This window comes from Chamaea fasciata, unplaced genomic scaffold, assembly GCF_029207755.1.
Source record: "Chamaea fasciata isolate MVZ Bird 193981 ecotype frontalis unplaced genomic scaffold, bChaFas1.0.hap1 SCAF_3, whole genome shotgun sequence".
NCBI classification, from domain to species: Eukaryota; Metazoa; Chordata; class Aves; order Passeriformes; family Sylviidae; genus Chamaea; species Chamaea fasciata.
Window position 1 is genome coordinate 31,947,310 of NW_027094088.1, and position 14,629 is coordinate 31,961,938.

The 14,629-nt window shown below is 39.1% G+C and overlaps 1 protein-coding gene across 2 annotated transcripts in view; it reads right to left on the reverse strand.

Moving 5' to 3' along the window:
• The window catches only part of PLEKHH2 (pleckstrin homology, MyTH4 and FERM domain containing H2), a 56,240-nt gene extending 42,091 nt beyond the window's left edge, over nt 1–14,149 (reverse strand). The window contains exons 1-2 of one of the 2 annotated variants that reach the window (XM_066178510.1): nt 14,046–14,149; nt 9,584–9,713 (exon numbers count right to left, since the gene is read on the reverse strand). In XM_066178510.1, the coding sequence (XP_066034607.1) occupies nt 9,584–9,713; nt 14,046–14,125 (210 nt within the window). In that variant the 5' untranslated portion in view covers nt 14,126–14,149. Of the gene's footprint in view, nt 1–9,583; nt 9,714–13,597; nt 13,856–14,045 lie in introns of those variants that run through there. The other variant, XM_066178511.1, reaches the window with a different exon arrangement.
• Nucleotides 14,150–14,629: the final 480 nt, after the last annotated feature.

Here is a 14,629-nt window from a genome sequence, read left to right on the forward strand (position 1 = left end):
CAAAAAGAAAAGCATCACTTCTCTGTATGCCTTTCAAAACATGTTGATAGTAGGTCAAAGTTTTTAAAAAGGAAGAATTAGTTAAAACCCAATGTTTCTTAATAGTTTGTCTGATGAAATGCAGAACGGTTTGTTTGATGAAATGCAGAACTTCCAGTGATTTGAGAATGATATGTTTAGAGTCTGTTGTTTTCCTTCAATTTTTCAAATCTTCATCATCTGAGGGAAAAAAGCACAAACCATCTGTGGCTGAAAAATAATGTTCCCCGTTTAAAAAAAAAAAAAAAAAAAAAAGGCAGTAAATCTGTCCATTTTTAGATACAGTGAACTACCAGTCCTCACACCACACAGGACTTACCAAAACCAGAGACATGGGTATATGGTTGCTTCTATAAATAAAGAAATAGGAGAAGCAATTGAAGGCTAAACACACCTACAACTGTCTTCCAAAGGTGCCAGTAGATATAAACAGGTGATGAATACACACAGGCTGGCAACTAGAAGACACTCATTTTTTCACATTGAGTAAAAAAGGTTTTAGAACTGCCTTCTAATAGAAGCTACAAAGACAAGATCTGGGGGGTTTTTGTGTGTCTGTGATACTTGGTAAGTTTAAATTGTTTGAAGAATATGCCTGCTAGCTATTCCACAGCTCTACATCTAACCAAAATTTCACCTCTTGATTCTGTATTTTTATGTTTAGACCCAAATGTTTCAACAAATCTCTGCATTTCCAGAAGAAAAGTTAGTACTTCTTAAAATGACTCTCAATGGCTTAGATGACAACCAGTTTTCATGTTTTACAATATGCTGCGCCCAATCATATAAAGCTTTGCACATATTTTTAGTTAAAAGCAATGGTAAAACTGTTCTAGAAGCATGACTTACCCTTTTCACAAAAAGCTCTCTCTTCTAGTTATTTGGCTTAGGAAAATACAGCAAGATTTCTCCTAGTTCTGTAACTCATTTATTAAAAAGCTGACTAGCTATGTTCCATCCGTATTTTCTAACATTATTCCTTCTGCCTTGACATTTCTCTTGTTTGTATTATGTTCTCTCTATAAGGGCAGTGGTAGATCTTTATAAGCTACAACAAACTTTAAAATATGACCTAATTAAGCCATATAGACAAAACACCTAAAGAAAAGAGATGTAAAATAAATATACAAACATTGCATAGGAAAAATAAACAAGAAGATAATTTGTAAAGAAGAAATGAGCTCATGTCTTGGGGAAGAAATACTTGTTCTTTATTGGCTGATTTTTTTTATCCCAAAGGGAATACAATACTTAGAGAGACTTATCTTTAATAGAACAGCTTTGCATTTAACTTATTAGTAGAAATGCGTTTTGTTAGATAATCTAGGAAGTGATACTTCAGACCCACCTTTATTTATAAAATTAAATATGCCTTCAGTGAAAAATGGATATTTTGGCACAATAGCTTTTCCCTAGAATGAAACCTATAAAAATACTACTCAGTTTTTTAGTCCTCAAAATGAAGAATTGCTTTCTGAAAGTAATTTCTTTTTGTCACACATCTCCCCAAAAGGACTAATGCTAAAGGCTACTTCTCAATGGGGCTCAAATGTTCCTTTGGCTACTTAGAGACCAAGCATGTATCACATATGAAATTTTACAGTTTGAAAAAAAAAAGCCAAAACAACTTCAGATCAAAAATTATTCACCTGGCTTAAATTCAGAAAGCTACAGCCTTGTATTTCCCTCAGATCTTCCTTGAATGCTCACCTAGGTTCTGACTAACTGCAACACACCTTAGGCTCACAACTCTGCAGTTTGCAAGTTGCCAATTTCCAGCGCTCACCCATGGTTTTCCTTCTCCCATCTTCTTCATTTTTAATACAAATTAACAGTTAAAAGGCCACAATTCTTCTCATGAACACTGTCAACCATTCCTCTGCAAATCTGCCATCTAACCAATTCCTTTTAATTTTGTCTTTCTCTGTCACACAAATGTATGAAGTGTAAGCACAATTTGATTCTTTGATGCCAAAGTTACATCTATGTGTGCACACACCGCAAAGAGACACATACCCACTTGTGCAGAGGACCAGCAGTTCTACAATCTGCATGTGCAGAACCACAATCCTGTTCATGTCGAACTACAGCAACTTCTGGCACTGCTCTCCTAGGCAGGCTAAAGTCACTTCTTCATTGAAAGCTTCTCTTACACCTTCTTTTTAGCAATTCAGCTCATTCCTACGAACTGTGCTTGGCACAAAAGCCTTTCCTTAGAACAAAATGAAATCTCCAAAAATTATCAGTCTCTATTTGCTCAGTTTCCAAAATGAAAAAACGGGCTCAAAATTTCTATTGCTCTCCTTGATGAGACCAGTTTTACTACTGAGTTATTTTACTTCTTTCAAGTTCTTTTCAATACTTAAACATGATTTTAAGAATCATTTGGCTCAAAAGGCTTTCTAGTGGTCATTAAATGAGTGAAAAGTACATATAAAAAAACAATTTTTCACACCTCAGCTGAGTTCATTGTAATAAAATTAATGATTTCTTTGGGAATTATGTAAGTTAAAAATATAAAACAGAAAATCCCAGAGAGGGCACTCTTCTAGAATTGGTAGTCTAGGACAGCTGCTAGCAAATATACAGATCTAAAAAAATTAAATTCAGCAGCAGGATTTGAGGAAGCAGTGTAGTGAAGGACAACTTAGTAGCATGTAATGCTGGCTCAGTAACTGCTTTTCTCAATGTCAGTCACAGAACTTTCCGAAGCCTGGTAAAACACTAGGAAATTCCCTCTTTCTGGCAGTCATCTTTCCCAACTCAGACCTTGTCTTTACAGTTAAATTGCAGAGACACAATCAAACACAAATTAGGCAGATGGCCCCTCTTAGCACAGACATTGTCATGGTATTCAAAATCTTGAAAGGAGTGAAGATACTGTTCAGTGAGAGGGAAGAAGGAACCAAAGCACTTTGGCAGGCAAGGAAAAAGACGTCTCATATAGTGCTTAATGTGAAAAAGACAAACATCAAGAACTGGTTGCTCATCTGCTTTGTTTTGTACTGATCACTGTATTGCAATTGTGGAAATTCTGCTACTTGTGTCTCACTGAGTTGTGGCTTCTGATTGGAGCCACAACATGAGCATCCACCTGAAACAGAGGTGATCAGAGGTGATGGCTTGAGAAACAAAGGTACCACTCACGGCCAACACGACTGAAACTGAATTTATTCATGACATTGAAGTGTACAGGACATTTTGGAAACCCATGGTAAAGGAGCAAGACATTCCAGAAATATATATAAGGCAGCATGTTGCACTTTAGAGACAGGACAACAGGTAATTAAAGCAAGAAAGTACACTCCCAGGGAATGAAAATTAAATAAGCAAAAAGAGTTCTCACCGTCAAAAATGGAGAAAAAAATTTTGTAGTTCCTATAAGTGAAATGCTAAACAAGTGTTAGATCGGCACAGACCCACTATCACAGTTTCCACAACTTCCATCAACTTCCCCATCTCAGGTGGGCTGGAACAGAAGCGAATCCCCCCAAGAGAGGAAATACTAATCCTCTGGCCTCACAGCAAAGGCTGTGCTCTTCATGCCATTACCCAGCCACGCCTCTACAAGAACAACTAATTTATTGCTTCCTGAGTTCTCTTTTGGGTTTGTTTTTTTTCTTTCTTTTTTTTTTTTCCATTTTCAACCTCCTTAGAAAGAATGTAGTTTTAAGAACTACAAAAACAACAAAACAAAAAAAAGCTCCACCATTTTAAAAAGGCATAGCATAAACTTAATAACAGACAAGGGATAAAAATGAAACTCTAAGAAAAACGTGTAGGGGTTAAAAAGGTGCAAACAAACCTACTACTCTAGTCATACAAACTTTTATTCTCCTTCACTCTTCTTGCTTTCTCCTATGTGTACCTTGCTAATTGCAACTGAATTATTCCCCACATTGAGAAGATTTTTAAGGATAACTAAATACTGAAACATAACCTTCAGCTGAATATTTTTTGTTCAATTGTATTCTGTTTCTCTTTACCCTTCATAATCCTTTGGAAATACTCATTGTGTTTTTTTCCAATTTTTATATTGGCAATCACTGTGTAAGTCCACCGTGTTTCTGACTTTTCCTCCAAAAACATAAAACATGAAATTGCCATGCCAGAGATAACAAAACAGACCGCATCTGCTTCGTTTTCAAATGTCAAATGACATACCATAAATAGGATCGTGAAAGGAATAAAAATACAGTGGGACATGGATTTAGCTTCTGGTTTGTAAGACAAAGTCCCAAATGTGTTATGCCTTGGAATCAATTGAAAATAGTATTTAGCCTAAAAACTGATTATCAATCAATTTTCATAATCCGTTCAGAAAGTAAAATAATATTACATTTGTGATGTACACACTTATTGCCAGCTGAGCATGTATACAGATAATACCCAAATGGAAGGTTAAAACAATGTACACATGAAAATAATTCTCTCTCACAATCATTTCTATTTGTTGAAAACCACTTAAAGCATAACATAATGACCCTCAACACTGCAGGAAACAAACTTGGAGACATTCATAGGAAGGTTGAGTATTATTGGACAGCCCATAATGCAGCATTGGAGTTAGTGCCATATTCAGTCCCTACGGGGTCTGATGAAATTCAGAGGAGGCTGCCCAAGTGGGAATTTAACACAGCTACGTAGTTCTCCTAATAAAATGATTTTTTAGAGGTAGGAAGAACATCAACTTTATACCTTATGTTGCATGCATATTCTGGGTGAAAAATGCAGTTACTGTGAAAAGAATGAAGGTCACCAACTTTTCCTGTGACTTGAAATGCCAGCTGGAAGCTAAACTTGTAGTAGAAACATGTAATCTTTTACTCAACAAAGTGTTTTTTGTAACCTCTTCACATACGTAAGACTCAGGCTGCATTAAAATACAGGCTTCTGCTTAAAGCTCAGTTTCACAGCCATCCTAAATTTGGCGTACTAGGATACTTTCTAACATCATTCCTTAAATTCCTGTAAAGACCTCTCCCACTTACAGCAGCAGCTTCTGCTTAAAACTCCAACAAGGTCTCTTTCTTTGCACGTTACATTTATAAATATAGACTCCACTTGGCAAAATGAAAAAAATATTAAAAACAAACAAACAACAGGGAATGGATTAAGTTTTCTGAAAACACTTGTATATTCCCTTGCTTCTCTCTCTCCTCCTCAAGCTCAGTAAAAAATGTAAGCTCTGGTAGCTGTACTGCTGCAACACATTTACAATGCAAATTTCTCAAACTCCTCAACTGAGTTTCAAGGATGACTACTTCCTAAACTTGCAGAACACATTAAATAGTTTGTTTTTTCTGAATCACAGCACATCTGTTAGAATATTATACTCAAGACTTTTCATGTTAATTCTTCATTCATTTGCAGGGACACTATTAAATATGATAACTTTGCAAAGGTCTTTGATTTCTAGCGTATAAATAAGTACTTCAATTAATCCAGCCTGAATACATTTACAGGCTCACACGGATCATACATAAATATTGGTTAGATTCAAGACATGCCTCATTTAAATCTGATTCTAGACTAAGTTATACAACAAGTATAAGGGGAAGAACTCAGTGGCAGTTTCTGGCAAGTCATACACACAGCGGTAATGGGATGTAAACGCCTTTCCCTGGTAGTGTCTTGAGGAGATCCCTCTCAAACACAGGCAGAGGAGGAAGGCTGGACAATTACCACCAACCAATCCATTTCTCTTATCTTCCTGCACAGACTCCCTGTTTTTGTCACAGTATCATTCGTAACTCTGTTTTCTACAACAATTACATAGTGTAATACCCACAGGGTTTTACATCTGTCACACCACAGTGCTGTGATTTTGTTGCTGTTTTGAAGTGGAACGCTGTCTGCTGCTATTGTTCAGTGTTTCAGTACACATTTCATAGAGTAGAGATGATTGTAAACAAAACCACAAATAAAGATCTGCGCTAATCAAAGTAAGAGTGAGAATTATTTCTGAACTTTGCCAGTGTCTTTCATTCTATAACAAGTAACAAATCCAGAAAGCACCTAAAAAGCCTGATATCAGCTGCATTATTCTTCTGTCATTAGTATCAGGATGACCATCAACTACTGGCCAATTGAGTCTTCATTACTCCCTTTACTATTTCCCAAATATATTTTTGAGTAATAATTCCACGCAGTTCAATTTCAAACTAGTGTGAGTGTATCTTTTCTTTAACCAAGACTGAGAACTGTCTATATAATTTCAAAAATTAAAACGTGAAAAAGTAACTACTGAGTTATTGGCAAACGAAATCAACTCAGAAATACGTCTGAAGACTTTACTGCCTATTTTGAAAATGGTTGCTTTTGAATTATGCCAAATTGCAGATTTGGATATTTGCAGATGAATACGATCAAGTTTCATTAAGCTCTGACCAGACTTTGATACATGTCCCAACTGAATTCCAGTTTGTGAGTGAAAGATTTTTTATTTAAAAAAGTGGCACAGTAAGGAAAAGGATCATTTTTCATGAAGTTTGCTAGTGCTCTGCTCTGGAGAGTATTAAGTCAAATTTTCCCAGCTGAATACTGTGTTGGACCTGTGGTCTTCAAAAGAAAATGTTCCTCCCATGTAACTCCTGTAATCACTTTGCTTTTTCTAAAATTTCTGAGAACAGTAAGGCAAAGGAAAGTAAGAGGGCAGTAATATAACAAAATCACAAGCTTTTTAATCTATTTCAGAGTCATATTTCTCACAGATGAGAAATTAATTTGCCTTTGAATACTTTATTTTGAACACAGTGCTGAAGACTTGTGGTTATATCCATCTTATTCTGTTTGTTTGGGGTTTTTTATGTCGATATTTGAAATTATATGATTATGCATACATTGCTATTAATTTAAGAGTGTATTTCTAGCAGTTAAGAGCCTGTAAATGCAAACTGTAAAGGAACAAAGTGAAAAGTCAAATAGCAAGCATTCAAATTTCTAAGATCTTTTTAAAAACTTATGTAGTTTTGTGAAGTACTGTTCATGAACCTTAACTTTTTGGTTGCCAAAACTACATTCAGCAGCAGCTGCATAAAACTTGGTAGTAATGGCTGCTAGAAGGTTGCTGGGAAAGTCATGTCCAGTGTTTAACCACTTTCCATTCCAAAATGCAGCAATCCAGATGGGGTAAAGAGACAGAACAGACATCCCTGACCTAACACCTCTGACTGTGCAGGCATCCAGTGACCTGATCAGTATTATAGCAGCCAGGATTGTACTCTTAGATGGATATTCTTCCCCAAGACTGATGATAACAACTTGCTCATCTCTGAGCCTTGCTAACTACAATGAAAGGCACAGGTAGTTTTCCTTCTTCATTTTTTTTTTTTTTTAATTCTTAAATGAAATTTCAAAGGATGGCTTTTGCACAGTTCATTATTCTTCCCAAACCTAATATTCTGCAATGCATCTTCAAGGAGAGTTTGCCATACAAAAAAATGGCAAGATTAGGAAAAAATGAAAGAGTTTTCAACAACACTGCTTTCTAAGAGCAATATTTTTAGTTATGCCAAAGCAGAAGTATTTGGAGTACTAACTGTAAGAATACAATTTCAGTGGAATTTAGTATTATGAAAAACGTTTTTTGTTTTAAGTTGTTTTATCCTGCTATAAATTTTCATTCGTATTTAATGAAAACAAGTCTAATACAGAAAACCTAAGTTTCTTTACTCTGTTTTTTTTCCATCTCAAATTGAGGCTGGGTGTCTCCATAGAACAAATAAGGCCATGAATAGACAAAATGAATAGTAATAAAATGCCGAATTTTATTCAGTGAAGAACGGGATGACACAGTTGAACCAACAATTGGCCTGTAAGTTTGATGTCTGTAGTAAACAAATTAGTAGAAAATGTAACACCAAAATTAGGGTGTATGTGGATAAGTATTATAGGTAAAGAAAGAGTTAAAGTGGCCTTTAAAAAGAGGTGTTTGCTTACAAAGCTAATGAAGTGTTGAGGGGATCACCAAGGCTGAAGATAGGGAGGGTCTGGTTATTATAATAATTTGAATTTTGCAAAGCGTTTTAAGGAAATAAAAAGCCATGGGGTAAGAGGGAATGTCCCTCCATGAATTACAAAAAGGGCTCAATATAAATTGTACATTATTGGTTACTTCCTACAGTGCCCAGCAGCTGTCAGGGGAGATCTGCAGAGATCTCTTGAGGGTTCACTGCGGTTCAAGGGAGACATTTGGTGACGGCCAACTGAGCAGTGAAGTGACAAGAGTTTTGGTGGTATTTTGTGACTCAGGAAAAGAGAAGCTTTCTGACAAGCAAAATTTACATGCATGTCCTTAAAAATTTAGTGGGCAGTCAATAAAATAATAGATGACACATAACATAGAGATCTAAAGGACTTTGAGTAAGATCCTGGAATTAAGATAGGTATCTCCATGGAAACATACTCAATTGTTAATTTCGACTTAGCTGTCAAAGGAAACAATGTTTAGCGTTATTAGGAAAGGACTGTAACACATCTGGAACTTTGTACATCGTCCAGAGTTCTTTGTAAATGCAAAAATATCTGTTTCTTCCTGCTTTAATACTATTTAGTTCTTGCTCCCACCAAAACATAGTAAAGTGGGAATGATTCACAGAGGACTAAATGTGGAGATCAAATGTATTTATAGCTTCAAAGGGAGAAAGGATAAATCCACAAAAGAGAACCACTAACTTACATGTAAAAAATAAAAGTATTTTCGCTTACATACTATCAGGTTATTTGAATTTTATTTTTCTTTAGGGGGAGCAATTGATGGAAAATTTAGATCATAGAAGAGTTACTAAAATAAAAAAAAATAATTTAAATTTCACTGAAATGAGTCCTAACAATGACAGAGTTCCAATAAATCTCTAAGATCTTTTGTCTCTTGTATTCTTTTAATTGTCTTGTTCTGTCAAAATATTACCAGGTAAATAAAATGGTGGAGGTTTTATATTTCAGATATGGGCTCAATTACAACTGGCTGTTGGGATACACATATTTGAATATGCCAAGTGAAATGTTTCTCTATTGAAAAATAAAGGAAATATTTAAACAATATTTTTCAAATTAAATTATACAATACTCTTCAACTTTCTGGATCCAGAGACTCAGATGATGAGCCCTAGCTGGGTATGTCTTTTTATAAGAAGATGAAGTCTGGTAAATTATATCATTCATTAAAGAATACTGGGGAAAATACTACTTCTGGATTTTCTCTGTGATGATTTCTGTGTCTTAAATTAAATCTCAAATACTTAATAAATGTGTTGAATATTAACTTCAGTGTTGTAAAAGTGATTACTGGATACATTTTTTTTCTGCAGGGGAGTTGCCAATGTTACTTGAAAATGAACATTTCTCATTTCTTGCTGGCAATTCTGATGTGTAAAATTCTTTCACAGCATTAAAACATACATGGTTTCCATATATTTTTTTGTAAAAGGCTATTTTCCCCCTTCTTAAAAAATCTTGTAATCTCAAACCATGACTTGTGATCGACCCCCAGAATAAAATAAAATAATTTATACATCATTAAAATTCATCCCATGAGACCTACCTTCTCTGCTAACAGTTCTCTGATCTTGCTTGCCTGGAGACGAAATTTCATTAACTGTGACTCCAAAGTTAAACATCTTTCCTTCCAGTTTACAGTACCTTCCGGCTCTGAAAGTTCAGCCATATTTATGCTGGAAAAAGAAAGGGAAAAAATCCCCATGTCAAATTCAGTCTGTATTTAATGTCTGACTTTATTTTAATATGCATACTAACCCATTTTATATAAATCTCAAGAATGCCTCCAAATTTTATACAAGTACAGTTCTATAAAACACAGTAAAAGTATGTTAGTTTCCTGAGGCCCTTATCATTACTATCAAATTCTTAAATCTGTGTTGAAAATATTTAGGTTTATTGTATTTTAATTTCTTTAATTGTCCTGTGGCTGCAATTATTTTTCCTTAATAAGCAGAGACATTTCTCACACTTTAATCTTCAGTTACTGCATATATCCTTTCTTACTCAGGAGAGTCTTGTAGGGAACCAAGCTTTTGCTTAGCAGATGCCTTACATAGGTGGAACTGCCTGTGAGTGAGTAGCACATTTGGTTTTATGTAAGTTTAATGTTCGGCAGACCACTCTTTTGACAGCCTTTTAAAATTCTGCTTAATTAAATTGCCTTTAAAATTCAATATCCTTAATGAGATGGAAGGGGAGTTTCTGGTTCCAAATGTAAAGGTGGGTGAGCAAATGGTCTCTAATGGACTCCCCCATGTGAAAAACAATCTTTTTGCATTAGCTGTTGCAGATCTCAGGACATCCTGGTTCAGGCATGCTTCAGTCTGAAATGTGTGCTTTTACCCACATTTAACTGCTCGTGCCTTCTGGAAATTAGCCTCAGTGCCCTTCTGGATGAGCATTTCTGGAAAAATTTTTCAGGATGAGAGCTGGCTCATCATGGTTTGAGTCTGAGAAGCCAAGAAAATCATGTGTGTGTAGGGAGAAGGACTGGGGTCTGTTGTATTCCAAATATCTGTAGACAGTTTAATAGAGTGAGTGCATGGCTGAATGTTACCATTCAGTCCAAGTTCCCTTGCTAAGTAAAGGCCTGGCCTTTGCAGGGTTCTGGACACATTGGTTTGGCTTTGAAAATAAAGCCTGAATAGCTCCTAAGTATCCAATTTATCTCAAAAATAATAAACATGTTAAAAACACCATTCAGTGGAAGGCTGCTGGAAGACCACAACAAAGAAAAGAACTACAAGTCATAAGGTTATATTGCATGTTTGTCACCTGAACAGTGGGACACTGACGAGGAAAGGCAAGTAGCCAGTTTTCAGTGTGACGAAAGAGGCTGGTACAGGGAAGATTATGGCTAATACAGATATCCACACTGCAAGTCCTGACACAGTTAGCATGGATGAGTAAGTGACACCGCTGAGAGCCCCCCTCCCATGACTATCCCAGGCCTCCAGAAGCCCAGCTTCAAGCACTTCCCTTCCTCCCTGCATTGGAAGAGGCAGCCCCACTTGAAACTCCTCAGCTGGAGACAAAAGACCTACAAATTTATCTTCTCCGTTGCTTCTGACAACAGGAAGAAAAAAGGAAAAGCAACACAAGACAAAGCAAAGTCATGAGCCAGATTCCAAAAAGTCCGTCACTCTTCTTTGCTGCAGTAATATTTTCTATTTCTCTTCTAAATTCCCATGTCTCATGTGACTCTCAAGTTCATTTTAACTAAACAAGTGAAAAACTCTGGTTCAAAACCTTCTTTCCTTTCTCACACCCTAAATTCCTTGTTTCTTTCATTCCTTACCTTAACTTAGAAGGAAAACTAGGAAAGAAAAACTGAGGTTTGTAACTTTTCACCACAATCACTCGTCTGAAGATAACTGCTCCATTTTTCGCTCTTTCTTCCTTTGGTCCTGCAGGCTGGGATTCAAGCTGCTAAGCCAGAGGTTACAACTATCCTTTTCCACGAATCTCCCACTTAGGAATCCCCATGGAATCACTAGGATTTAAGTACATTATTAAAATAGTTTCCTAAGCCGATCCTACAACACCCGCAGTCTAAACACAAGCATTTCAATTGCTGTCCTCCTAGGTGACCAAGACACCTCTGATGTCTTTTGCCATTCTCCTTTTAAGCTTAGCAGAAAATTCCCTGGGCTGTCAGGGAAGAAAGTTGCTCACTGTTGTCCCATCCCTAATCCGTGCTCGTCTCTGCTTGTCTAGAATCCCTCTGTTCAAGGGAGGAAGGTGGCACTGCCAAGCAGCAGCTTCTCCTGTTTCGGAGGGAAGAAGTCGTTTCAGCTGCAGATTTATCTGGATTCCGCTCTCTTAAGTAATGAGGAGTGGCAACATATTTAGAAGTACTTAGGATATTTTAGGTTTTTCCTTTGTAACTAATTGCATAAAACAGAAATGGACGAGGCCAACATCTGGTTAACAGCAGGATATTTCAGTGTTTGTAGCTGTGAAAACACAAACAGGTCAAGTAATGAAAGAAATTTTGCTTTTTGGTAGGGCGCAATATTACAGGGTGGAGTTAAAAATGTTTGTCTTTCAACAGACAAAACATTTGAGTAGATGGATTTCTGGCAGTGAACAGTGTGTCCAGCCAAGTAGTTTCTCAATGTCCAAACTCATTAATATTCCACTGCATAAACATTATGGATAAAAAGACTGAAAATAACTCTTTTTTATTGTGGGTTGTTTGCTAGAGATTGTAATAATTTACTTTGTATTTTCCAACAAGCCAATGGGTTCTGGAAATATTTACAGGCACATAACACACTGTTTACAATTGCAGAATGAATGATCTTACTTAGAATCAATGACTTCCTGTTTCTTGTCTGATTCCCCAAGGGAGGATAAAAATGAGTTCATCTTCTCTTGGCTTAATAGAGTAGTCTGAATCAGCACTCCAACCTACACAGAGTCCGCCCCTTCTTCCTGCTCCAGTTCCCACCGCAAAGCCCTCCGCTTCCCCTGAGTCTTAAAAAGTTAAATCTTTTGAAAAGTAAACTAAAAAAGCGCACATTAAAGCCTTAAGTTCTAATTATGTCATCAAAAATTAATTGAGACAAGTTTGACAAGTCTGGAAAGATTAAATTTGTCTTTTTCATTTTTTAAGTTTATAAACCTCTTTCTAGGCTTCAAGAAGTCAGAATGTCACATTTTCCCCAAAGGGTTTGATATAATTTCCTTTTCTTTGCCGTCTGCTCGGAAATTATCAAAATATATTTCAGGGGGGAGGGAACAATGTTCTACCTTTTTGAAGCATGTTAAAAAAAAATTACACATTCCTTATCACACTGTCAGTGTTTTCCTCTGTTTTTAACAAAATGCAGTGTTTAACGAAACGCTTCACATTCTGTCCACGTGTTCTGGATGTCCTTTCTCTGCTGGAGAAAGTTTGGAAAGTTCAGTTTCAACAGGCGTGGTTTTGTGCAGTACATAGTGGATTCCCTTCACCATCCTACAATGTTTACTGGCCTAAATGCATTTGGGCCATACCTCTTGAATTTCAAGTCCCTTTCTTCCATCTTTTCACCCAAACTCAGCACTTATAAATATTTTTGGTGCCATAAACATTGGACTGGAGAAGGGAAATGATGAGACATAAAATGGACCTCTGTAGGAATCAACGAAGTCATTCTCAGGTTTGTTGCTGGCCAAGGCCCTTACTCACCTCCAAACACTGGTAACTTTATTTTCCATTTGACTCATTTTGCATAATTCTATGCTCAAACAAACTGTTGCCTGCGCTATTTAAAACTTCCTTCAGAATCCGATTTACCAGTGCTTTTTCTGCTGCCTCCTAGGTATCGATGAGGTTGTTTCCCGTGAAGTGATGCAGTCAGTCAGCGCTCGCCCACTCCAGCCCCGGGCGCAGACCCCCGCAACCCCCCGACCTCAGGGGCCAGGCTGCCCCCTCCCAGCTCATCGCTGCCTGCTCGGCTTCCCAGTGTCAAATGCGTGCAGCAAACAAGACTAAAGCACGCGAGATGATTTTATGTCCTTTTCCTGAGGACAGCAATTTTAAGTCGCAGTGTGACACCACACAACGTACCAATTCAATTTCTGGAAATTCTGAAAGCCAGCCGTGTACGTAACTCAAAAGTATCCTAATTCTGCACGTTTGTTTGGGAGTTGTGTTCTTCTCGCTCTTCTGTATTTGCGAGGACGGCAGGGATGCGGCAGCGGCACTGCCAAGGCGACCGGAGGAGCCTGGACCTTACGGGACCTTACGGGACCTCAGGCACGCCAGTCCCCGGCCACGGGGACACCGCCTGGGGACAGCCCGGGGTCCCGCCGTGACCCGACACCCCGCGGGGATCTGACACAGCATTACCCTCCGCCACCCGCCGCCCGCCGGTGTCACCGGGGGGCACCGCGCCGGCCGTCCCGCCGCGCCCCCGCCGCCGGCAGCGACACCCCGCCGGGAAGGGCCGGGGGCCGGCCCGGGCGCCGCCCCGCTCGCGAAGGGAGGGAAGGGGACAAGGAAAGGGAGGTCAGACCTGGCCGGCCGTGGCTCGCCCCGCCGGGCGCCGTCCGGGCTGTGGGCGCTGCCCGCGCCCCTCGGCGCCCGCCCCACCATCCCCGCGGCCAGCGGCGCGGCCGCCTGAGCGACGGCCCAGGCGGCCACTGAGCAGCGGGGCCGCCCCCGGCGGGGCGCCCGGGCGGGGCTTGGCGGCGCTGCGGCCCCGGCGGCCGGCGGGAGGGAGGAGCGGCCCGGAGCCGGGGGCCCTTCCCGGGCTGGCCCTGCCCGCGGGATGCGCTCCCGGGGCCGCCGCCTCCCCCGCGTGCTCCGGCCCTCACGGCGTCCCGGGGAGGAGGAGCCCGGACGGGGAGCGATGGAAGCCCGCTGGAGGCTGGAGGGCGGGCTTCGAGGGCAAAGCTGGCCGAGGGGTCCCAGGAAGAGACGGCCTGCCCGTACCCCTTCCCCACCGCCCTTTTTAAAGTTCCTTTGTGAATTAAGAATTGTTTCCTCTTAGTTTCGGAGACCATGTTAGGAAGAAGTATCCGCTTGTTCTGCAGTTCCTCGGCTCCAGCATTGGAGCGTACTGTGATTTAAATTACACGTCTTGTGAAAGGTCATTTG